Below are 27031 nucleotides of genomic sequence, written 5' to 3' on the forward strand. Positions count from 1 at the left end.
TTTCATCTCTCTCCTCCCTCTCCTCAATCTCCCTGGCCCCATCTCGCTGTCATAAGCGTCATGACTTACCTATAATTCTCCCTATGACTCGAGTTATGGATCAACTTTTTTCTGTTAATTTCTTACCTTCTTTCCATAAATATATTTAAATTTTTCCTGGTTTCCTCAACTGAAGTCAAACCAATTGAGTACTGGTGGGCCGGGCGAGGTGGCTCACGCCTGTAATCCTAGCACTTTGGGAGGCCGAGGCGGGCAGACTGCCTGAGCTCAGGAGTTCGAGACCAGCCTGGGCAACATGGTGACTCCCCGTCTCTACTAAAATACAAAAAATTAGCCGGGAGTGGCGGCGGGCGCCTGTAGTCCCACCTACTCAGGAGGCTGAGGCAGGAGAATGGGGTCAACCCGGGAGGCGGAGCTTGCAGTGAGCCGAGATCACGCCACTGCACTCCAGGCTGGGCGACAGAGCGATACTCCATCTCAAAAAAAGAAAAAAATATTGGTGGATTCGGTTTCCCTTTATGTTTCTCAGAAAACCGTGTGAGCCCGTTTGGCGTCACTGCGTCTCCAGGCGACAGGCACTTCCGGACGCGGGGCACTGTGGGAAGTTGAGTTCGCCGGGCTCCGTCCTTCGCGCATGAGCACATGCACTTGTGGCAAAGCTTGCAGGTGGCCTTTTCTTCCTCTTTGTCCTTCGCTGCCACGTGAGAGGGGAGTGTACGCGTGTGCGTGCGTGCGAGTGTGCGCGTGTGCAGTCCCCGACTCGTCCCGGCCCGTTGGGAGCCGCCCGGGAGCGCACAAAAGCCGACGGCTCGGGCGCGTGCGCGGGACACGGGGACGGGTGGTGTCACATGATCGCGGGGCCACGGGCGCGCGGGCGCGGGCGCGACTCGGCGGCGGCGTCTTTTGTGAGTTCAGTGCGTTTATTGCGGGCCCGGCGCTCGGGGCTCCGGGGATGGCGGGGGAGGCGCGCGGGAGTGGCCGCGGGGAGCTTCGGCTTCAAGGCCCTGGACGTCCGCGCGCGGATGCGGGGCTGGGGCGGGTTGGGGCTGGGCCGGGTCTTGAAGATGTCATGGGCCGCGGAGCCGCGCGGATTCTGGGCTGTGAGGCGGGTACGGCCTTTCCGGAGGCGCCGCTCCTGGGCGTCCTTTCAGGCGGGCGTGGAGGCGCCGGCCTCGGGCGCGTTTGGCCTCGACCGCGGGCCAGCCCAGTTGCCGTGCCGTGGCCCTAAGGAGCGGCTGCCCTGCTGGACCGCATCCACCCGCAGCCTGGCTCTGCCGCTATCGAAGGAGGCTTTTAAAGCGCTGGGATTACAGGTGTGAGCCACCATGCCTGGCCCTGTATTTTTCAATGGTTACATTTACTGACTTTTAAATTTTTTAAATGACTTTTGTTTTTTCTATGGTGTAGCGAAATCGCCCCTCAAATTATACATTTATTCATTCACCTGTGGTTTTTTTTTTAAGACGTTCTTAGGGTTTCCATTATTTTAAAATTTAGCCCACTGGAAGTAGTTGTATGAAATAGCTACCTTTATTTTCTTTCAAATATTCTCATATTCATTAAATAATTTAGTTTTACTGATGGCTTTGAAATGCTACATTTATTACATGCTGACTCTTGCATATTTAGACAGTTCTGCTTTTTTTCATCTGTATAACCTCTCTGGAGCCAGTGTCAAATGTTATAATGATTATAATTTATATTTATTACAGTGGACCTGTTCACACTCATTGTTTTGTATTTCCAAAAGCATCCAGGCCCGGTGTCGTAGGGCATGCCTGTAGCCCCAGCTACTCTATAAGTTGAGTTGGGAGGATCACTTGAGCCCAGGAGTTGAGGGTTGCAGTGAGCTATGGTTATGCCATTGCACTTCAGCCTGGACAACACAGACCCTGTCAAAAAAAAAAAAGTGTCCGAATTGTTCTTGAACCTTTTTTCTTACACATAAACTTTAGAATTTTGAGATTCTGATTGGAGTTGAATGAGTTATATAAATCATTTGAGGTAAAATTATCTTCACAATATGAAGTCTTCCTATCCCAGAATAAAATCGAATTATAAATTTCTTTAATTCTATTTTTATAGTTCTCATTGGTGTTTTTAGTATGCTTCATATGGGTCTTGATATTCCTACATATTTTATGTATTTTTTCAATTATGAGTAGGATTTTATTTTTTCGTTATTTTATGTAAGTTGTTGATATCTTACAGAAATAAGGTTATTGACCTGGAAAGATGTTCTTCACATAATGGGAAAAAAACAAAAAACAGTTTTTAAATATGACCATATGCTTCCATTGTATGAAAAATATCACAATAGTTTCCATCATCTCAAGAATGGTTACCTGTGGTGAGATCATAGGTAATAGTTCTTATTTAGCTTGTGTATGTTTTTTATATTTTGCCATTATATTTTACTTTTATAATAATTATAGTTAGTATATGTTTCGTATGACTGTGTGCCAGCTTTTGTTCTAAGATTTATGTATTATCACAATTTAAGGTATAAAGTAGTCATTTCTTGTATAACTGGGAGAAACTGCTGTGTGTTTCTGAGTTGGCACTGAAGTTTGAACCACAAAAAGGCATGAAAAAGAAGTTAAAGTGTTGCTTGTTAGTGTGATACAGGGTTGAGGCAGGCCGTCCTTCATTTGTATTTTAGTGGGAATTAGTGACTGAATGCGTGCATGGGAATAGGAGCTGACTCCAGGATTTATGTTGTGTGTGTTTGTGCATGTAGATTTGCACAAATGACAATATGACTTTAGTATTCATGCTTTGAACGTAGCGGGATAGAGAATTAACATTTGAATTTTGCTACTTACTAAATGTGCAATCACAGGCACATTTTACAATCACTCATTGTCCCAGTTTTCTCTCTGTAAAATGGAGATTATGTTAAATGCCTTATAGGGTTGTGCATAAGAGTGAAATTTAAAATGCTTAGTATATTGTCTCACATCCAGAAAGCACTGGAACGTTAGCTGTAACTGTTATTACAAGGCCCCAGTCGCTTTCCTTTTAACACCTCATTTGTTTCTTAGACTCCCATTGTGAGGTCTACTTTATCTTCACCGTTTTAGCAAATACAGAAATTGAGGCTTTGAAGGCAAGAAAGGAGGGGGAAAAAAACAGTAACCACAGTAAACATTAAATCAGTCTGTCAGTTAAAAGACACACTGTTGGTTTGGATTTTGTTTTTTTTTTTTTGAGATACAGTTTCCCTTTTGTTGCCCCAGGCTGGAGTACAATGGCAGGGCTCGCTGCAACATCCACCTCCCAGGTTCAAGCAACTCTCCTGCCTCAGCCTTCCAAGTAGCTGAGCTTACAGGCACCTGCCACCACACCTGGTTTATTTTTGTAGTTTTAGTAGAGATGGGGTTTCATCATGTTGGTCAGGCTGGTTTTGAACTCCTGACCTCAGGTGATCCATCTGCCTTGGCCTCCCAAAGTGCTGGGATTACAGGCATAAGCCACCGCTCCTGGCTAATTTGGATTTTTTTTTTTTTTTAAAACACCAATAAATTTGAGCTCTGAGCTGCTTATAAGGGACAAAGATAATGATGCTGAGATTTTTAGTGTAGTTGAACAGATGATAACATACCAGGTAAATACCAAAAGAATGCTGAAGCCAGGTGTGGTGTTGTATGCCTATAATCCCAGCACTTTGGGAGGCTGAGGTGGGAGGATCGCTTGAGCCCAGGAGTTTGAGACTATCCTGGGCAGCATAGTGAGATCTTGTCTCTACAAAGAAAAAAAATACAAAAACAGCTGGGCATGGAGGCACACAAACCTGTAGTTCCAGCTACTTGGGAGGCTGAGGCAGGAGGATCCCTTGAGCCTGGAGTTCAAAGTTGCAGTGAGCTATGATTGTGTCACTGCATGCCGGCCTGGGTTAGGGAGCAAGACCCTACCAAAGGAAAAAAAAAAAAAAAAAAAGAATGCTGATGTTACAGACTTCATGTAAGATAAAATAGATTTTAAGGCAAAAAGCATTATTTGGGGTATGAAGCATTGTTTTTTTTTTTTTTTTTTTGAGACAGAGTCTTTCTCTGTCCCTCAGGCTGGAGTGCGGTGGCGCGATCTCGGCTCACCGCAACCTCCACCTCCTGGGTTCACGCCATTCTCCTGCCTCAGCCTCCCGAGTAGCTGGGACCACAGGCGCCCGCAAACACGCCCGGCTAATTTTTTTGTATTTTTTAGTACAGACGGGGTTTCACCATGTTAGCCAGGATGGTCTCGATCTCCTGACCTCGTGATCCACCCGCCTCGGCCTCCCAAAGTGCTGGGATTACAGGCTTGAGCCACCGCGCCCGGCCTGAAGCGTTGTTAAACAATGATTTTTAAAAACCCCTATTTAACCTTGACGCATCAAACAACATAGCTGTAAGCATATAATCCAAACATCAGCAGAATTATAAGGAAAAACTGACCAATCCCTAGTCATATTGTGAGATTTTAACCCATTTCTTTCTGAAATGGATAGAATTGGCAGACAAAAGTTAAGGATATATTAATAGAAGATTTTAATAGGAAACTAGGCTCAGAATGGTGAAATTTGTTTGTTTTTGCCAAAAGTCATCTAGCTGGTAAAGGAAAAAAAGTTGATTGAAACTCAGTCTGTTTTAATACAAATCATATAAACTGTGTTTTTCCTAACAGCACCTGTTAAACTGATTTGCATTTCAGCGTTCACAGTGAATATTGAGTGAATCTCACAATTACTTTATTTCTGATATTTCTTTATCTGTTTGCAGAGACCTAGGCTTCCACTGTTCCATTTTACTATATTCTGTTTCCCTGAGAGCGGTGTTTCAGTTATATAGCAAGTGTACCTCTGGCCTTAGATGATCATGAATTCCAAGTTCCTAGCAAGAGGGAAAGAGATTTCATGTGCAATGTGAATATACCAGTTGAAGTACATTTCTCCCGAAGTCCACAGATCCTGGTCCCTACAAATAAGCCTGCTCATGTGAGATAAGAAAGGAGTTCCTGGAACCAGGAATTCATTCTCAGTGTAGAAGACCTAGCTGAGATCTCACTCCACAGTTTTGGGGCAGAAGCAGAAGAGACGCACAGTAGAACCGATCTCAGCCTTGCTGATCATCTCGTACAGCAGCAGAAAATGACCATGTTACAGGTGAGTTGATTGTTGAGTTCTTATTTTTTCCCAGGGAATTAGAAGAGATGTATAAGCCTTCCAGTGAAAAAGAAAAGTTTAAATAGTTAAGAAATCAGAGGAAAATAGCCTCAGAATAGATGATCAGGATTGGAACAAAATTAGCACAGTGATATATTAACTACTGGACCATGACAGGTTCTTAGGGTTGAGTATTTATAGCGTATTTAAAGCCATAACATCTTACATAATTACTGCATTTGAGCTGCAAACTTTGTTTTCAAATTTTTGGTAGTCGTAATAGAGAAATGTGAGCTTTTATATGCTTTGCATAGTTTAAAAGTAAAAGCAAACCGATTGTCCATAGGAAGTAAATATTTCTTGGTTATCGGGTGTCCATTTCTTTTTCCTTGATGAAGTCTTATGAATGAGAGATATGCAGTAGTTCCTCCTTATCTGCAGTTTTGCTTTTTGCAGTTTCAATTTTCCAATTTCCCATGGTTTGAAAATATTAAATAGAAAATTTCAGAAATAAGCAATTGGTAAGTTTTAAATTGCTTCCTGTTCTGAGTAGCATGATGAACTCCTCTACCGTCCCACCCAGGACCTGCCTCATCCCTTGGTCCAGCAGATCCATGCTGTATATGCTGCTTACCTGTCAGTCACTTAGTAGCCATCCGAGCTGTCAGATCAGCTCATGGTATTGCAGTGTTTGTATTTTAGTAGCCCTTATTTTACTTAATAATGGCTCCCAGACATAAAAGCAGTGATGCTAGTAATTCGGATATACCAAAGAGAAGCTTTAAGTGAGAAGGTGAAAGTTCTCAACATAACAAAAAATATAGGCTGAGGTTGCTAAGATCTACAGTAAGAACAAATCTATTCATGAAGTTGCGAAGAAGGAAAAGTAAATACATGCTAATTCTGCCGTCACACCTCAAACTGCAGAAGTTATAGTCTCAGTGTGTGGTAACTTTTATTACACTATGTTGTCATAATTGTTCTATTTTATTATTATTGTTGTTTTTTTTTTACTGTACCTAATTAATAAAGTGAACTTCACCATAGGTATGTATGTGTAGGAAAAAAGCGCAGGCTTTATAGGGTTTGGTTCTGTCTGGTTTCAGGCATCCACCGGAGTCTTGGAACATCTCCTTTGTGGATAGGTGGGGGCTACTGTGGTGGGTAATGTTCTCAAGAGAAACGCTAATAAACACATGAACCTTACGGCATTTTTCATAGCATTCTTCAGAGTATGTCCCAAGGGTAGAATGCCAGAGCAGGACTTCGTGACCATAATTATTTACTTTTTACCTTTTTAAACTGTAAGGCCTAATTTACATGCAGAAAAGTACGTTTTAAAAAATACAGTTTGATGAATTGTTATCAGTGGAATATGCATGAAACCAACACTCAGGTCAGGAAATAGAATATTCTTAGCCCAGATGAGTCCCTTCATGTGCCCTCTCCCAATCGTCACAACCTCTTCCTCCTGACAGAGGTAACCAGGTTCCTTTTCTGGTCACCATTCCCTGACTTTATAGTTCTGCTCCTATCTGTGCATCCTTAAACACTATATTTGATTTTGTCTGCTGTAGTGTATGCTCACTTCTGTCTTCTTTCACTTCACGTTTTGTGGCATTCACTGCACTTGCAACTGCAGTCCTTCCCCCAATTGAGGTGGCTTCTTTATTTATTTATTTTTTTGACATGGAGTCTCACTCTGTCACCTAGGCTGGAGTGCAATGGCACAAATCGGCTCACTGCAACCTCCACCTCTCGGGTTCAAGCGATTCTCCTGAGTAGCTGGGACTACAGGCACACGCTCCCACGCCTGGCTAATTTTTTTGTATTTTAGCAGAGACATGGTTTCACTGTGTTGCCCAGGCTGGTCGCGAACTCCTGAGCTCAGGCAATCTGCCTGCCTTAGCCTCCCAAAGTGCTGGGATTACAGGTGTGAGCCACTACACCCGGCCAACATTTTTTAAATGATCATTGCATAGATGGATTATTTCATTGGGAGTTGCAAAATGGTGACATGTTACTTTGATCATTTCTTCTTGATCAGCTAGAACACTGCTTTCCAGCGTGACAGACTCTATCAAGGCACAGGTTTAATCTTTTTGTCCCAGACCTGCCATTAGCCATTTGTACAGTAAATGGTATCTGAAATTTTGTTATTTGAAAGAATTTTCTTGCCAAAACATGGAAATACGCTATATTTTAGCATATTGACTTTGTATACTTTTTTATTTTTTTTGAGGCAGAGTCTCACTCTGTTGCCCAGGCTGGAGTGCAGTGGCACAATGTTGGCTCACTGCAACCTCTGCCTCCCGGGTTCAAGCGATTCTCCTGCCTCAGCCTCCTAAGTAGCTGGGACTACAGGTGTGCCACCACACCCAACTAATTTTTTTTTTTTTTTTTTTTTTTTAGCAGAGATGGGGTTTCACCATATTGGTCAGGCTGGTCTCGAACTCCTGACCTCGTGATCCACCCGCCTCAGCCTCCCGATTAAAGGTGCGAGCCACCACGCCTGGCCAGGAACTTCTTAAGCTCACTTATTAGTTCTAATGATTTTTCTTTAGATTTGATCAGATTTTTCATATTAACAAAAACATCAGCAATAATTTTTTTTTTCTTTTTGTTTTAAGAGACATGGTCTCACTCTGTCACCCAGGCTAGAGTGCAGTGGCACAATCATAGCTCACTGCAGCCTTGAACTCCTGGAATCAAACATGTCTCCCACGTAGATGGGACTATAGGCACATATTACTAAGTACAGCTAGTTTAAATTTTTTATTTTTTATTTTATTTATTTTTTTGGTAGTGACAGGTTCTCACTATATTGCCCAGGCTGGTCTGGAACTCCTGGCCTGAAACAATTCTCCTGCCTCACCCTATCAAATAGTTGAAATTATAGGCATGAGCTAGCACACCTGGCCAGATCATTTTAAGTAAATGTTTGGAAGAATCACCACTAAAACTACATAGATCTTGCATTTTTTTTGAGGGAAAGTTTTAAATTGTGGAATCAGTTTCTTTAGAGTTACAGGATTAATTCAGATTTTGTTTCTTCTTGTTACTTTGGGTTCATTGTTTTTCAAAGAATATAGCTATTTGGCCGGGTGCAGTGGCTCACACCTGTAATCCCAGCACTTTGGGAGGCCAAGTAGGGTGGATCACGAGGTCAAGAGATTGAGACCAGCCTGGCCAACATAGTGAAAGCCCGTCTCTACTAATAATACAAAAAATTAGCCAGGCGTGGTGGTGGGCGCCTATTATCCTAGCTACTTGGGAGGCTGAGGTAGGAGAATTGCTTGAACCTGGGAGGCAGAGGTTGCAGAGAGCTGAGATTGCGCCACTGCACTCCAGTCTGGGCAACAGAGCAAGACTCCATCTCAAAAAAAAAAAAAAAAAAGAATGTAGCTATTTTGTCTAAGTTGTCAAGTATGTTGGCACAAGTTTGTAATATCTTTTTAACAGCTTTCTTGAAGTATGACCTCCATAAGATCCACCATTTTAATGTATAATTCAGTGATTTTTAAGTAAACTTATGCTGTATAACCATCATCACAGTCTGGTTTTAGAAGATTTTCCTCACCCCAAAACAATCTTTGTGACATTTTTGGCCAATCCCTCTTCCTACCCCAGCCTAAGACAGTCATTAATTTGCTTACTCTCAGCCGAGCACAGCGGCTCACACCTGTAATCCCAGCACTTTGGGAGGCCAAGGTGGGTGGATCACCTGACGTCAGGAGTTCAAGAGCAGCCTGGACAACATGGTGAAACCCCATCTCTACTAAAAATACAAAAATTAGCTGGGCGTAGTGGCAGGTGCCTGTAATCCCAGCTACTCAGGAGGCTGAGGCAGGAGAATTGCTTGAACCTGAGAGGCGGAGGTTGCAGTGAGCCGAGATTGGGCCACTGCACTCCAGCCTGGGTGACAGAACAAGACTGTATCTCAAAAACAAACAAATAGAAATTAACTGGGTGTGGTGGCATGCACCTGTAGTCCCCGTTTCTCAGAAAGCTGAGGTGGGAGGATCACCTGAGCCCAGGAGGCAGAGGTTACAGCGAGGTATAATTGTGCCACTGCACGCCAGCCTGGGTGACAGAGCAAAACTCTGTCTCAAAAAAGAAAGAAAGAAATTTGCAGTTATCTGAATTGCTGTTCCCTTTAAGTGATGTGATTTTTTTTCTTTCTGGCCATTTATGATGTGTCTGGGTATGGATTTCCTTATGTTTATTGTGTGGCATTCACTGAACTTCTTGAATTTTTTGGTTTATATCTTTTGCCAGTTTTACAGAATATTCAGCTGTCATTTCTTGAGACTTTATTTTCACCATGCTCTTTCTTTTCTCTTTCTGGGACTCCTATGACACTCACATCAGAGTCTTTGGTATTATTTGATAGTGTCGTGAGCTCTGTTCATTTTTAAGTCATTTTCTGTCTGTTCAAAACTGACAGTTTCTGTTGATCTGTCTTCAAATTCTCTGACTCCTCTTAAAGTGTATCGTGTGCTGTGAGGGTCAAATTTATTTTTTGATTTTCCAGTGGCATTCTAGATTTTTAAAAGATGTGTGCTTTTGTTTTCTTTTTATCTTAGGAGACCTTGAGACAGGAATTCATCTTGATCCAAAATCTAGTCACCTTTCTAAAATCTGTTTGGTTCTATCATTCCCTTTCTTGTAAGGTCTTTCATGGCTAACTTGGCAACAAGAAAGTGTCCTAGCTAAGCTAACCACATCCTGCCCCAGCCCCCACTGGTGGCCTTTAATCTCATCACTATCCCATTCCCTGTTATCCTGTCAGACTGATGTCCTCACAGTTTTTTTTGTTTTTTTAAATCAGAGCTGCTGCCTCCCAGAATGTCTTTGCATCCTCTTTTTTTTTGTGGAAAACAACTAATTTTCTAAAACCCATTTCAATTTTACCTTTTCCATAGAACCTAACTCTACACTCAAATAGAGTGAAGTGCTGCCTGCTTTTTATCCACACTGTGCTCTCCTTTATTTTGTAGTTATTATAAGTTTATTTTATTTGTAAGTGCGTATTTGCAGCCCTCTGTAAGACAATGTGACTTTTGAGAGTATTATTTTATTATTTTCCTTCTTGGTATTTTAGTGTATTGGTTTGTTTTTGAGATGGGGTCTCACTCTGTCACCCAGGCTGCAGTGCAGTGGTGCAATCACAGCTCACTGATGGCTCGACCTCCCAGGGTCAAGCAGTCTTCCCATCTCAGCCTCCCAAGTAACTGGGACTACTGGCATGTGTCACCATAGCTAGCTAATATTTATATATTTTTTTGTAGAGGCAAGGTCTCACTATATTACTTAGTTTGGTCTCAGACTTTTGGGCGCAAGTGATCCTCCCGCGTTGGCCTCCAAAGTGCTGGGATTATAGGTGTGAGCCACCTTGCCTATCCTGTTTTCTTTCTTTTGCTACTACCTCTTCCAGTGCCAAATTTGAGGTTCAGTGAAGATTTTATTGGTGGTTCAGGGGGTTTAAAGTCACCTATTCCAGTTTGCATGTCTTCTGTGAAAGTTGTCAGAATCAAAATGGAGTCAGTCACTAGTGTTAATTTTTTTTAACCCCTACAGGTAGAGCTTGGGAAGCCTGTGAAAAAAGTGTTCTCACACTACTTGCATGCCTGATAAAAATTATCACAAAAGACTGCAAAAGCCACAGCCTTGTACAAAGGCCATTGAAGCCTTACACAAAAAATACTTTTATTGGGACATCTGCCCAGCAGCTGCCTGTCCAGCTTTGGACTGGTGTCACCCTTGTTATTGATCTTTGTAGCCAAGGATAACTGTTTCAAAACAATTATGTGATGCACCTCATTTTTTTCCTTTAAAAACTTTTGTCTTTCTTCCCATCCAAGTACTAACCAGGCCTGACCCTGCTTAGCTTCCGAGACCAGACGAGACCGGGCGCCTTGAGGGTGGTATGACCGTAATGGCTGTAGACACCTTCGTCTTTCTTTACCTCCCTGGATACACATGTAGTTTACTGTGGCACATGTCTTCTCATGGTAGTACTCTGTTCCTAAACAAACATCATTTTCTTCTGGAGAGGCTCTCTTTAATCTTTAGGTTAAAACAGTTGTATAAATGGAAGGATGGAAGAATGCACAATGACATTTTATCACACAAAATATGCAAAGGTAGGGACATAGTAGGCATTTTGTATAACTTGTTATGAGAATGAAGTGCTCAAGCTCCAATATTTTTTTCTCACATCATACAGTGTTAACTGCTTCAGATTTACCAGGATTGTGCTCTTACAGGAGTCATTCTCATTTGACGATTTATCTGTGGACTTCACCCAAAAGGAGTGGCAGCTACTGGATCCCTCTCAGAAGAATTTATACAAGGATGTGATGTTGGAGAACTACAGCAGCCTAGTGTCACTGGGTAATAAAAGCTTTCTTGAGGACCTTGGACTATGCCCAATGCATTGCCTTTTATTTTTAGTTGCTGGGAAGTTTCAGAAGCCTATAGCTAGGCTTCTGAAATTTTTAATGATTTTAGACCTGAAACTTAGATCACAATTGCTTGGACTATGACACCAAGGAAGTATTTGGTTCTCACCTTTCAATAATGAAGTCGTAAGTTTGTTATGCAGCCTCTGAAACTTAAGTAGTAATAGTTTGAGTAGTAGTTTGAGCAGTAGTGATAGCACCTAATGCATATAACTTACTGTATGCGACATCTTATACCAAGTGCTTTACGTATATCAACTCATTTAGTCATCAGAGCAATCCTATGTGGCAAGTACAGTTATTATCCATTTTTCCAGATGAGAAGATCGAGGCCAAGAGAGGTTAAGTAACTTTCCTAAGAACTAACAGCTAGTAAATTAATAAAAGAGCCTGGATGTAAACCCAGGCTTACTGGCTCCAGAGCCTCTGAAGTGTTCAGTGGCTTTGTACTAGACCCTGTTAGCCACCAAGGGAGACCGTTACTGTAACTTTGAGAATTGCTTACTCTGTTGAGGTACAACTTCATCAGACCAACTTTGATGTGAAACCTTGCTCATCTTTAGAGGCCCTAAACCCCAAGCGGTTGGGCCCAAGGCCGTTGTGATTTTTCCCTTAACAGGGTATGAAGTTATGAAACCAGATGTCATCTTCAAATTGGAGCAAGGAGAAGAGCCATGGGTAGGAGATGGAGAAATTCCAAGTTCAGATTCTCCAGGTGAGTGTATGAGAACCAGGCAGATGGGAGAGAGCAGAAGCCCCGTGTCATCTGGTCAGTGACGGGTGGGCTGATCAGTGACGGGTAGGCTGGTTACTGATGGTTTGGCTGGTCATTGATGGGTTGGCTGGTCAGTGATGGGTTGGCATCTCTGAAATGTGCTTTAGGGATCTCTTTTCAAAATCTCTAAACCTTTGGTGGTGTCTCAGAACAATTGACATTAGCTACTCAAGTAAGTCACATTTAGACGTAGCTTCTTTGTAGCTTAAAATGAAATGTGTCCTGCTTATCTTGGCCATGACGTTATTCTCTGTAACATCTAGGACCTTGACTTCTTGTTTGGTATTCTGTCCTCTCATATGTTTGATCCCATTCAGTCCCTCCTTCCCCTGTGGTCAAAGACACCTCCATTTGTACATTGAAGCATCTTGATTTTGTCTTCAATTTGGGTTCTCTGATGCCCAAAAGCCCCGATCTGTTCAGTCTCATTATATTAGAAAATGGAGCCATCATTTCTCCCAATTTATCCTTATCCTCCCTTTTAAATTAGGTTCGTTTGTGTTTTTTTCTATAGACACCATGAAGTATATGAATAATCCCTTTCTTGTGGTTTTTTTTTTTTTTTTTTTTTTGAGATGGGGTCTTGTTCTGTCACCCAGACTGGAGTGCAGTGGTGCAATCTTGGCTCACTACTCCACCTCCTGGGTTCAAGAGATTCTCCTGCCTCAGCTTTCTGAGCAGCTGGGACTACAGGCGCATGCCACCATGCCTGGCTAATTTTTTGTGTATTTTTAGTGGAGACAGGGTTTCACCATGTTGGCCAGGCTGGTCTCAAACTCCTGACCTCGTGATTCCCGCTTTGGCCTCCCAAAGTGCTGGGATTACAGGTGTGAACCACTGCACATGGCTGAATAACCCCTTTCTACCATCCTTTCATGTTGTTTAAAAATTCTTTTTCTATTGGGAAAGTATCTTTTTAAAGCCTTCCTCCCTCAACTTCCACTTAAAACTAGGTCCATAATGTCTCATTTCTGAAGTTGTCAAATTGCTGGATAGATCCAGATTCTAATATTTTACAGGCTATCTTAATGATGCCACCATATTTTATCTCCTAAAGCATGCCACACTACTCTGATCAGTTGAACCTCTTTACTCATTATCTACTTTCTGACATTGACTTACTTCAGGTTACCTCAAAAGCAGACCCTCAGATACTTACGTGAGTGTAAGAACTTACTGGGGACATGGTCCCCACAAATGTAGTGAGAGAATGGGCAAGTCAGACCATGGAAGTGCTGGGGGCATTAATGCCAGTGAAGGATGGGCTGACGCTCCGACTACTGCTGTGGGTGGTGGATGCTCAGTTCTCCTGAGTGCCTCTGAGGTACTGTGAGAATATTCCTCAGTCTTGACACTCTGAGGTACCAGGAAGCCCAGGTATTTATGTACTAACTCCCATCTCTCAGTCTTGAGGTTTGCTCTGCCATAGTAAGTATCCAGAATGTCCGGGGTCCCTGCATACAGACCAATCTTGTGCTTTCAGCTCAAGAAAGTTCTTGGGTAGAGAGTTGTGAGTACCTCGGGTAGGAATCATGTCAGAGTATGGGCGAGGCAGTGGTAGCATCTGCTACAGACTTGTAATCTCTGCTTTCAGGGACCTCCATAGTATGACTCTATTGCTGCCTATTCAGTCATTTCTTCCTTCCTCCCATTCATGGTCAGTTTCATTTAAACATTTCTCAAGTGTTTTCAGATATGTAACATCTTGAACTTTTGATGGTATTATACTAGTTACCTAGAAATTCTTAATCCTTTCCATAGGAACTTGATTTTCACTGCATTCATATTTATGAAATGTTTCTTTACTACCCCAACCTAAATTTTTCTCAGCTTTTTCTGAAGTCCCATCTGTGACCTGATCATAGTATATATAATATTTTTTAGAAGGTTGGTCCCTGAGCTTTGTTTGTACACATAGGGGCAGGGGCTTATAATTAAATGTCTTCACTTTAGTTATAGAACATGTGATATTCGATAAATTTCTTTCCAAAAGCCTTGTCTTTGTTTTTATAGACAGGGTCTTGGTCTGTTGCCCACGTTGCAGTGCATTGGCGTGATCATAGGTCACTGCAGCCTCAAATTCCTGGGCTAAAGTGATCCTCTTGCTTCAGCCTCCTGAGTAGATGGGACTGCAGGTGTGTGCCACCATGCCTGTGTTTTGTTTGTTTTGTTTTTTTTGTTTTTTTTTTTGTTTTGTTTTATGTGGTAAGACTGGGATTTGTAATTTGAGAAACTTCTTGTTTTTATGTGCCCTTTTTAGTTGAGATCCACTCACCTAGTGGGTTTAATCCTTTACTGAAAAGGATTACAAAGTAAGACCAGAAAATAAGTTGCAGAAGCATAACACTTAGTTAAGAAAATGAGATATTTGTGTTCTTTTTTAAAAAAATTGAGCACTTAAAACACTGAGCATATGTTTTATTGCAAGGCAGTGGAGAGCTAATTATCAAGATTACACAAATGGAGGCTGTGTGTCAGAGTCCCCAAGATCCCCCTATGTTCAGAGTCACTAGAAGGACTCACGGGACTCAGCATATTTGTACTTATGACTGAGATTTATTACAGTGACACTGTAAGGACACAGCTGGATCACAAATGGAAAAGGCACAGGCAGAGTCTCGAAGAACCTGTGTGCGGGCTTCCTAAGCTCCCTCCCTCCTGTAAGGGTCAAAGTTTACTATCCCTCTGCAGCAAAAATATAGTAACGCATGTGTTTGATGTTTCTGCCCAGGAAAGACATTAGAGATAAGTGCTCAAGGTCTTTACTGGGAGCTGGTCACGTAGGTATTCTCTGCCTAACACGTGCTGATCATATTGTTTGTATACAGTCTCGGCATAGTAATTATCAGTTAGGAAATAGTAGGGACATTCCTGAAACCCATGTTCTCAGATGCCAGCCAAGGGCCAGTCTTGCAAGCAGGGCTTTCTGTGGATGGTAGTTTTGGTCCTGATGCTCTTTTCTATCCAGACTGCTTCAGATAAAATAGAATATTTATTGACTTCTTTTATTTTTAAGTTACAGTGCTAGGTACTATGGGTATATTAGAGCATTAGAGATATATATTTCCTGCCAACATAGTGTTTACTTGGTAGAGGACAAAAAAAGAACAGGGTACTAAGTAAGCAGGAAAAAATTCAGATCCTGCTAAGTGTTATTACAGAAATAAATTAGATAAGAGAATGGGTTAGTCTGCTCAGTCTGCTATAACAAAATACCATATTCTGGGGAGCTTAAACAACAGAAATTTATTTCTCAGTTTTGGAGATGGAAAGTCCCAAGATCAAGGTACCACCATGATCTTTTTCTGGGGAGGGCTGTCTTCCTGCCTTGTGGACAGCCACCCTCTCACTATGTGTTCACATGGCCTTTCCCCAGTGTGTACATAGAGAGAGAGAGAAAGAGTGAGTAATCTCTCTGGGGAGGGCTCTCTTCCTGCCTTGTGGACAGCCACCCTCTCACTGTGTCTTCACATGGCCTTTCCTTGGTGTGTTCATGGAAAGAGAGAGGGAGATCTCTTGTGGGGTTTCTTTTTTCTTTTTCTTTTTTTGAGACAGGGTCTCACTCACCCAGCCTGGAGTGCAGTGGCACAATCATGGGTCACTGCAGCCTTGACCTCCTGGACTCAAGTGATCCTCCCAAGCAGCTGGGACCACAGGTGTGTACCACCACACCTGGCTAATTAAAAACAGGTTCTTTTTTGTACAGACACAGTTTCACTGTGTGGCCCAGGCTGCTCTGAAACTCCAGGGTTCAAGTAATCTGCCTGCCTCAGCCTCCCAAAGTGCTGAGATTACAGATGTGGGCCAGTGTGCCTGGCCTCATATCTATTTTTGTAAAGACAATAACACTATTTGATCAGGGTCCTACCCTTATGACTTCATTTAACCTTACTTCCTTAGAGGTCCTATCTCCAAATACAGCCATTCTGAGAGTTAAGCTTCAATATACAAATTTTGAGGAGACACATTTAGTCCATAACAGAGAATGACATGGGAAAACTAATTGTAGACATGAAAGATGTGAAATGAGCATGGGGAAAAGTGTCTCCAAAAGGAATGATAAATAAGAATATGTTAAGTCAGAAAATGGTTTAGTTACTTTTAGAAACGGAATGGAAGCCCATGTGGCTGAGGTCAGTATGCCTGAGAGATACAGATAAGTTGGAGAGAGCATGGGAACTAGATCATACTCAACTTGTAGGCAATACAAAGGACTTATAATTGAGTCAAGAAATTTTGAAAAGTAAAATCTGATTTAGAATTATCAAAGTTTAGTCTGACTGCCAAGTAGAAAATGTAATTGGAAGCAAGGAAACCAAGTAGAAGGGTATTTCATTGAGGTAATGTGATAGTTTAGAATATAGCAGAGAAAGTGATGGAGAGAGTGGGACTATTTGGGATACACCACAAATGACCAAATATAAGGCAATTCCATTTTTCTAATAGGAAAAAAATAAAGATGGGGGAAGGCAGATGTAAATTTAAAACACATACTTAAGTATTAATAGTTCAATAATTTGATAACATTTAAAATAACATGAATGTAAGTTTAATTTATAGATGTTTCATTTTCTGCACCCATATTTTCTGATACCATTTTATTGAAACTTCACATACATCTCAAAATTAATATATTAGGCCTAACAGTGTCAATTGTGGGGGCTTGCACCTGTAATCCCAGCAATTTGGGAAGCTGAAGTGGAAGGACTACTTGAGCCTAGGAGTTTGAAACCAGCCTGAGCAACATGGTGAGACCCATCTCTACAAAAAAATTCTAAAAATTATCTTGAGCATGGTGGCATGCACATGTAGTCCCAGCTACTCAGGAGGCTGAGTTGGATCACTTGAGCCCAGGAGTTCAAGGCTGCAGTGAGCTATGATTGCACCACTAAACTCCAGCCTGAGTGACAGTGCAAGACCCTGTCTCAAAAAACAAAATTTATATGTTTATAGTGGAGTCTTGATTTTAACCCTCATATTTCTCCCTCAGTCTTCCTCAATTCATAAACACTATAATCTACCAAATTGTTCAAACTCCAAACCTAAGGGTAATTCTTGATTCTCTTTTTCCCTTTATTTTCTCCGTACCAAATACATCAGCGAATCTTGTTGATTCTACCTCCACCATATAATCCTACAAATATATTACCTTCAGTTGACATTTAAATTTGTAGAATGTTTTCACATTACTGATTATCTTTCTTACCTCTGGGTACAACCTCACAAAAAATTTGAAATGTAGATTTTTATTGAAAAATGGGCCCAGCATGTTGGCTCATGCCTGAAACCCCAAGACTCTGGGAGAGACCAAGTCTTACTGGTTTGGGAGGCTAAAGTGGGAGAATTGGTTGAGCCCAGGAGTTCAAGAGCAGCCTGGATAACATAGGGAGACCCTATCTCTACAAGAAAAACAACGAAATTAGCCAGCCATGTGGTTGCACACCTGTGTATTCTGGTTGCTTGGGAGGCTTATGTAGGAGGATCTCTTGAGCCTGGAAGCCTGGGAGGTTGAGGCTGCATCACAACACTACACTTCAATATGGGCGACAGAGCAAGACCCTATCTCAAAAAATACATATTTTGAAGTTCACTTACAATAGTATAAATGGTTATATCATAAGGATAATGGAAATAGAGCTATGTAACAAATGACTGTCAAACTGTCAGATTATTTTTAGAATGGGAACTTGGGTCTTGGGATAGTTTTAGTGAAAGTACACATGGATTTTAAAGTTCTGTGCCTGAATAGTTTAGATGAAAGATGATATGGTTTTGAAAATGTGTTGAATTAAGTGGCTTTCTTAATAGTAATGTGAAGATGCATATGGCAAGTTTAACACTTTAGAAATGAGAAACAATACGCAAAATATTTCTCATTGTTTAAGCTTGAAATGACTAATTATTCTTTCAAATATTTTCGTTTTCTTCTTAGTATTTACTACAGTATATAGTTTGTTGTTTTAAAAATATTATTTATCTTTTCCATTACAGTGTAAATTTTATAATGACAGGAACTTATTTTTTTATTTTTTATTTTTATTTTTTTGAGACGGAGTCTTGCTCTGTCACCCAGGCTGGAGTGCAGTGGCGTGATCTCGGCTCACTGCAAGCTCCGCCTCCCGGGTTCACGCCATTCTCCTGCCTCAGCCTCCTGAGTAGCTGGGACTACAGGTGCCAACCACCATGCCGGCTAATTTTTTGTATTTTTAGTAGAGACGGGGTTTCACCATGTTGGCCAGGATGGTCTCGATCTCCCGACCTCATGATCCGCCCACCTCGGCCTCCCAAAGTGCTGGGATTACAGGTGTGAGCCACTGCTCCCGGCCTACAGGAACTTATTTTTTCTCTTGTGTCTCTAGTACCTCACACACTACCTGGGCATAGTATATACTCAGAAAGTATTGAGTGAATTAATTACTCAAAACATTGGGTCAAAGCTTCTTCCAACCTTTTTTCTTTGCTTCTCATTGTTTTTCAGGTGTTTTTCACATTCCCCATTTAATAAACATATTTGTCAACAACCAAAGGTGACTTAATCTCCAGTCAGTTTCCTGTTTCTGTTTTTAGCATTTCCTTGCAATACCTAGAAGATAGTTATTATGCTTGGGACTTATTTCAGACTCGGAAACTAAGCCTTAAAAGCAGCCAACCCCTCAGCATAGCATTTCTAGTTTTGTTTTGTTTTGTTTTGTTTTGTTTTTAGAAAGCACAACCAAACAGATTTTTTTTTGTTTCCTTTATAGAAGTCTGGAAAGTAGATGGTAACATGATGTGGCACCAGGATAACCAAGACAAGCTTAAAATTATAAAAAGAGGTCATGAATGTGATGCATTTGGAAAAAATTTCAATCTGAACATGAACTTTGTTCCTTTAAGGAAATCAAACAATGAAGGTGACTTAGATGGATTGATTTTAAAACATCATTTAGATTTGCTTATTCCAAAAGGAGACTATGGAAAAGCAGAATCAGATGACTTTAATGTGTTTGATAATTTTTTTCTCCATTCCAAGCCTGAGGATACTGAAACCTGGTTAAAATACTATGACTGTGATAAATATAAAGAGAGCTATAAAAAGTCACAGATTATCATATATCATAGAAATCGTTTAGGGGAGAAACTCTATGAATGCAGTGAATGTAGGAAGCGCTTCAGTAAGAAACCAAGTCTCATTAAACATCAGAGCAGACATATAAGAGACATAGCCTTTGGCTGTGGTAATTGTGGCAAAACCTTTCCCCAGAAGTCTCAGTTTATTACACATCACAGAACTCATACAGGAGAAAAACCTTATAATTGTAGCCAGTGTGGGAAAGCCTTCTCCCAAAAGTCACAGCTCACATCCCATCAGCGGACACATACAGGAGAGAAACCATATGAGTGTGGCGAATGTGGGAAAGCCTTCTCCCGGAAGTCACATCTCATATCACATTGGAGAACACACACAGGAGAGAAACCCTATGGATGCAATGAATGTGGGAGGGCCTTTAGTGAAAAGTCCAATCTCATTAACCATCAGAGAATTCATACCGGTGAGAAGCCTTTTGAATGCAGGGAATGTGGGAAAGCCTTCAGCAGGAAGTCACAACTCGTTACACATCACAGAACTCACACAGGAACAAAACCCTTTGGATGTAGTGATTGTAGAAAAGCCTTCTTTGAGAAGTCAGAGCTTATTAGACATCAGACAATTCATACTGGAGAGAAGCCCTATGAATGCAGCGAGTGTAGGAAAGCATTTAGAGAGAGGTCAAGTCTCATTAATCATCAGAGAACACATACAGGAGAGAAACCTCATGGATGCATTCAGTGTGGGAAGGCCTTCTCCCAGAAGTCACATCTCATATCACATCAGATGACACACACAGGAGAAAAACCCTTTATATGCAGTAAATGTGGGAAAGCCTTCAGCAGAAAATCACAGCTCGTTAGACATCAGAGAACTCATACGGGAGAAAAACCGTATGAATGCAATGAGTGCGGGAAAGCTTTCAGTGAAAAATTAAGTCTCACTAATCATCAGAGAATTCATACAGGAGAAAAACCATATGTATGCAGTGAATGTGGGAAAGCCTTTTGTCAGAAGTCACATCTCATATCACATCAGAGGACACATACAGGGGAGAAACCCTATGAATGCAGTGAATGTGGGAAGGCCTTTGGTGAGAAGTCAAGTCTTGCAACTCATCAGAGAACTCATACTGGAGAAAAACCGTATGAATGCAGGGACTGTGAAAAAGCTTTCTCCCAGAAATCACAGCTAAATACCCATCAGAGAATTCACACTGGAGAGAAACCCTATGAATGCAGTCTTTGTAGGAAAGCTTTTTTTGAGAAGTCAGAGCTAATTAGACATCTGAGAACTCATACAGGAGAAAAACCTTATGAATGCAATGAATGTAGAAAAGCCTTCAGGGAGAAGTCAAGTCTCATCAATCATCAGAGAATACATACAGGAGAGAAACCTTTTGAATGCAGTGAGTGTGGCAAAGCTTTCTCTCGGAAGTCACACCTTATACCACATCAAAGGACACATACGGGTGAGAAACCCTATGGATGCAGTGAATGTAGGAAGGCCTTCTCTCAGAAGTCACAGCTGGTTAATCATCAGAGAATTCATACAGGAGAGAAGCCTTATCAATGCGTTGAATGTGGGAAAGCTTTCTCACAGAAGTCACAGCTCATCAATCATCAGAGAACTCATACAGTAAAAAAATCCTAGGAATACAGTTAATAGTCTTTGACAGATTATCTCGGACTTCAGGAAATGCAATTATGATAACGTTTTTAGACAGTCACATCGTGTTGGGTGTCTGTACTCCATGAGGATGAGAACTCTAAATGAGGTGGTATATGGAAAGCTGACCATAATTTATGGAGTAGAGTGAACCTATGCAGTGGATCTCAAAAACTCTTAAAACCATAGTCAAGCCTTATGGAGTAGAACATTCACAGCAAAGAAGAATCCTGTGAATATCCAAAAGCCTTCCAGAAGTCAACTCTCTTAAGCTATTAGAAATATTCCCACTGGGGATGAGGGAAAACCCCATGAATGCAGGAAATGAGGCAATATTTTGAAGAAATGACAGTTCATTGTACATAAGGAAATGCCCTTAGGAATGAAGTTCTATGAAAGCACTAAATATGGGACAGTGCAACAAGTAACCAGACTATTTTGTATTTTGGAGAATTCATATTATGGAGAACCTAACAATTTAAAGACACTGGGAACACTTGCCCCTCAATATAGTACTGTCAAGGGAAGCCATACACTTTTTGTAGACATGGGTACCAAAAATACCCAATTCTAAGTGGTTGACAGATGTTCACTTTGAAGTGTGAAGTTTTAAAAATACGTGAATAAATTGGTCATTGAAACATCTAAGACATTTGTTAGTGGTATTTGTGGCTTATCTTCTAGTGTCACATATGTTTTGTGTTTTGGACTTACATATAATTTAATGTAATTGGGAGTATGAAATGCATACGCCTTTTAGTGCCTCTGATGTCTGTGAAGACAACACTACACACCACTGGTTTTTGTTTTTTACCAGTAATATAAAAAATGGAAACTCATGTAACATGGCTACATGAATAAGTACCTTAAGTGATAACCCATTTCTTTTTCCTTATAGACATACATAAGGGGTCTTTTGTTTTTACGGACCTTTCTATTCAGTAACTGATGCCAACATTATGTAAGTCTTATGCATCCTCAGAGTCTGAGTAACAGTTTATATAAAATAAATATGCAAAGGCAGGAACCACAGAATAACCATAGTAATATATAACTGAATGAGCAAAATAAAGATGTGTGAACTACATTACAACACCCAAACTAAACGAAATAAAGTAGTGCTGTATCAAATCTTTTTCTCATTTAGTAAGGTGCCTCCATATAGTATATATATATGTATCTTGAGTGATATGTAACCCAAATGCCACTATTTTAATTTACTGTGATAAAGTATCATGGATATTTTGTGCTGCTATTATGCTTTTTGTATTGCATAAAATATCTTGTAAAAATTAGATGGATAAATGAATTATTAATCACATTTCTGAAGATGTAAAATATTAGGGAATTTTGTGCTGGAAAAACATTTTTGACATTCAAGGACGCCTATTTTATCTTCTAGCAAATTTCTGTGGTCCCTGGAAAAGTACAGATGATCCTGGACTTACAGTGGGGTTACATCCCAATAAACCCATTGTAAGTTGAAAACATTGTAAGTAAAAAATGCATTTAATACACCCAACTTACCAAACATCATAGCTTAGCCTAGCCTACCTTAAACATTCTCAGAACACATTCTAATGCATTGTCTATTTTATAAAAAGATGTTGGATATCTGATGTAATTGAATACTGAAAGTGAAAAATAATAGTTGTATGGATACCATTGTAATGTTGAGAAACTAAGTCACATCCTCTTAAGTCAGGAACTATCTGTATAAGGAAACAAAATTTCCATTTTATCATTTGAAATGTATTTGACTTTGTTTCACTAGTTGCATTATCCCCATGGAAAACTTCACATTGAGAACTTACTATATAAGTATATTTCCATAAAAATGCATGAACCATCCCTTAGCTAAGTAAGGATTTTGTAATGTTCTCTCAGTAATGTTGCTTGGCAAAGTTAATATTTTTTGTATGCTGATGAAATTTAGAAAAGTCCAATATTGAGCTTGATTGCAAACTTAGAAACTAACTCAAGACTTCTCCTTTTATGTTCAAATTGTTGTGTCAGTATGGTATTTCGCACCTTTACCTTAAACAGTATTTTCTCCTTTAATTATTGATTTTGCAACATTTTGGGAAAGTTGGAATTTTAAGTAAATGAGAATAATTTTCTAAACCAGCATACCAGTTCAACAGCCAAATAATTCTGTCTTTCCATGCTGTAATTTTAAAGCATCTAATTTTCCAACTTTTCATACTGAAGCGTATGAACTTCCTGGCTGGGCACAGTGGCTCACGCCTGTAATCCCAGCACTTTGGGAGGCTGAGGAGGGTGGATCACTTGAGGTCAGGAGTTCAAGACCAACATGTTCATGGCCAACATGGCGAAACCCTGTCTTTACTCAAAAAGAATTTGCCGGGCATGGTGGCATGTGCCTGTAATCCCAGTTACTTGGGAAGCTGAGGCAGGAGAATCACTTGAACCTGAGAGGCAGAGGTTGCAGTGAGCCAAGATCGTGCCATTGCACTCCAGCCTGGGGGACAGAGTGAGCCTCTGTCTCAAAAAAAGAAAAAGAACTTCTTACTTGTTAATATCTCAAATTCAATTTACTAGACGTGGAAGACCAACTAATGCAAATGAACAGTTACAGGGTGATGTTGTACTTTGTGATTTTTGCCCTATTTTTTCTTTCCATCTGTCATCCTCTTTCCAATCCCAGAGATTGATTCATTAGGTCTTGGAAATTCTAGATTATTCCATTAACTATTAAGCAGTTAAACCTGATACTTCCTACACTAGATAATGGAACTTCAACATTAGCCTATTGATTGCCCAAGAACAAACATTTTTTTCTAAACGTCAGGTGTTATGGGGAGGATTGATGCTGACAGCAGAGGTCTAGTTAAGAACTGATGCAGAGGTTCAAATACATTGTGCAGTAATCACTGGAACTCACCATCTAAAGTGTCATGAGAGCTCTGATTCTGAAATTAGAGATTTTTTAGTGTGTTTTTGAAATTACCTTGTAAACCACAAATCTATGTCTCTGCATTGCCCCTTATTGGTTCCTACCACAAATTCTACATCAAGAAGAAAGTTTTAGAGTGGATTTATTTTTGATTTTATGGAGCACAATAAGGTACATTGAGATAGCATGCTAAAGGAGGCCAAATACAGGAAGCATCACCTTTTCTTGTTCTCTTACGGCCTGGATTTTCCCACTGACCTGGAATTGTGCACAGTTCTACAAAGGACAATTTAGGTTGTTTTCCTTTTACTAAGTAGTGGGTTTTCCTTAAGGTCCAGACTGAATTTTGAGACCTGTACCCGGATTGCCTTCTGTGTGGCTTTTTCTTGCAGGATCTGACATCATTATCTATGGGTCCATATATTTGTGATACTTTAGTTTCAGGAACATCACTTTTAGAATGTTGACATAAGATGCACCCACAGAATGCCATATTTATCAAAAGTAACTTTCTAGCAAAATCTACAGCAGTTGGCATTTGGAATCTGCATTTGAGACCTTTGCAGTCATTTGGTCATTCCAGCAATCTATGTCCAGGTTGTCAATTTCAGAGGTCTTACTAGTCTATACAGGTACCAATAAGCTTTCAGATGTTCAACACCTACCCCTGGCCTAACTGCTGATAAATTTAACCAACCATAACCCTTGCAGATGTATGCACGTTTTCTGCACCTTGCTATCATTTTTCAGTCCATTTTTCACATGTATACATAGTGATTATTTTTAAATACAACCCTGATTACACATGCCTCATGTTGAAATATCGTGTGGCTTTATTGTGTAACATAAAGTGTAACATTCTCCTTATGGTACGCAAGGACTTTTGTACAAAGCAATGCCTATCTGTCATTTCTGAAAACTTTTTCCTCCTATGCAATATTTTCTGGCCTCTGTGAACAACTTGTAGTTCCTTGAGATATCTATTATCACTTACGTTTTTGCAAATCTGCAATTGAAATGCCCTTGTTCCTTGTTAATGCCTATTGAATCTATATGAACCTGTACGTGTGTTTCGCACTGTGATAATATATTCATTGCATGTTTTATCTTTCCCACTAGAAAGCTTCTAGAAAGCTAGGACTATCTCTTTTGTCTATGTAATTTTAGCATCACAAGCTATATTTAAATGTGGGTGCAGTGAGTGGCTGTTTTCTGCCATGGAGAAACATGGTCTGCAGTGAGAGAGAAGAATGAAGCCATCATGAAAGCAAAATCAAGAAAGAGTCCCGATTGTGTTCCAGTACCTGGTTCTTTTGGTCTTCATGTCCAGGTCCACCTCTGCCCTTTTCATGTCTTGATTGTTGAATTCTTCTGTGAGATACTCCAAATATCCTAATAAATTCTCATGTTTGCTTCATCTGGCTCAAGTTGTGTTTGTTACAACCCAAGTATTTCTAACAGAGGAAATCAGGCTATGTCGTAACTTGTTCTCTGGAAGTGGTTACTGAGAAGTTTGGGTGCAAGATGTCTATTGAGGATCAACAGCTGTGAAATGATCGAAGAAGAAGTAAGAAAACATTGAGCTGAGGAAGAAGTCAATTTGCACTGCATTGGAGCCAGCAGGGAACTCTGGAACATGTACTGCCCATTGGAGTGCCTCGTATTGAACCAAGATGGCCTCTTAAAACCCTGCATTGCTCACCCCATCACCCAGACTCAGGCTGCCTTGGGAAGGAAGCAACCTTAGGTGAAGCAGCTATTTTCTTCAGTGATGCTGCTGATTTCTTAGGTGAAGCAGCTCATTTCAGCTGAGGCCAGCTTCACAAGTGGAGGCTCTCTGCTGATGACTCTCCCTGCCCTGGGCAATTCTCTCCTTGAGGAGAGATCTGAGTCATAATGCATGTTTGTGATCACACAGTCCATCCTTCCCACCGCTTAGATCCCCTTGTCTGTGTTACATTTGGGAAGCTGCTGCTCTAGGATTCTGGTGGGGCTCTCTCTGAAGAGAGACTAAGAAAAGGAAGATTCGTAGGACAAACCACAGCCCCTAATGTTGCGGTTGCTTTCTGTATTATTCAGTGTAGATTCGCAACACACTCCGTTAGCACCTTTGTGGACGTAAGTGGCTTATGTGGTAGCTTGTCCCAGACCCTTATTCCTGAGGGGGTCAGAGCCCTGGGCACCATGTCCTTTTCAGATCCAGGTTGCTGTATTTGTCCACTTACATCACAATGGGGCAAGGAAGTTCAAAGAGGCACCTAGGTGGGCCACCTGAGTTCCACTCCTTTTTTCTCCTGCCCTGTTGTGTAACAGCAGCCATACCTGCTGATGATCCGTGTCAATGCCCCAGCAAAGAGTGGCTTTTCTGGCATGCTGGTCCTTGGACACAAGGGTGCAAAGTTCCATGCTGTATCTGTAGTTTATAATTTAGAACACTCTGTCCTCTGGTGGAAAGTGCCCCCTTTGGGGCTAATCCTTGATATTTGACCTTTATATGGTGCTGTGTTTTCAAAGAGAAAGAACACATGGGTTTGGGTACCCCAGTGTGGAAGCAGGAAGATTACAGATGATCCTCTGGGGGGACCTTGTGCTTCCCATAACCACAGCTCTGAAGTTGAGAGAGTTAATATTGCCCTGGGAGCAAAACTGTAGTTATATTATTGTCCATTTCATGTACATTGTTTTTCATTTTTGTTTTTGTTTTTGAGACAGAGTCTCACTCTGTCACCCTGGCTGGAGTGTGGTGGCACGATCTCGGCTCACTGCAAGCTCCACCTCCCAGGTTCACGCCGCTCTCCTGCCTCAGCCTCCCGAGTAGCTGGGACTACAGGCACCTGCCACCATGCTCGGCTAATTTTTTGTATTTGTAGTAGAGATGGGGTTTCACCATGTTAGCCAGGATGGTCTCGATCTCCTGACCTTGTGATCCACCCACCTCGGCCTCCCAAAGTGCTGGGATTACAGGCATGAGCCACTGCGCCCGGCTGTATATGTTCAT

At 41.0% G+C, this 27031-nt stretch overlaps 1 protein-coding gene across 10 annotated transcripts; it reads left to right on the plus strand.

The window, feature by feature from the left end:
* The first annotated feature begins 607 nt into the window (after nucleotides 1-607).
* On the plus strand, nucleotides 608-25450 carry ZNF84 (zinc finger protein 84). 10 transcript variants are annotated; one of them, XR_008650052.2, is made up of 6 exons: nucleotides 714-905; nucleotides 4936-5140; nucleotides 11410-11536; nucleotides 12224-12319; nucleotides 19123-22608; nucleotides 25201-25450. XR_008650052.2 is itself a non-coding variant. In XM_063614788.1 (6 exons), exons 3-6 carry the CDS (start codon nucleotides 5126-5128, stop codon nucleotides 21099-21101), a joined length of 2217 nt encoding a protein of 738 aa, XP_063470858.1. In that variant the 5' UTR covers nucleotides 714-905; nucleotides 2212-2362; nucleotides 4758-5125; the 3' UTR covers nucleotides 21102-25450. The 10 variants fall into 10 exon arrangements, 8 of the variants coding, with proteins under 8 accessions (XP_063470860.1, XP_063470861.1, XP_055092866.1 ...); XR_008650053.2 differs by having other exon boundaries at nucleotides 19123-22592; XM_063614788.1 differs by adding an exon at nucleotides 2212-2362 and having other exon boundaries at nucleotides 4758-5140; nucleotides 19123-25450.
* Nucleotides 25451-27031: the final 1581 nt, after the last annotated feature.

Source organism: Symphalangus syndactylus, chromosome 13 (genome assembly GCF_028878055.3).
Source record: "Symphalangus syndactylus isolate Jambi chromosome 13, NHGRI_mSymSyn1-v2.1_pri, whole genome shotgun sequence".
Lineage (NCBI taxonomy): Eukaryota > Metazoa > Chordata > Mammalia > Primates > Hylobatidae > Symphalangus > Symphalangus syndactylus.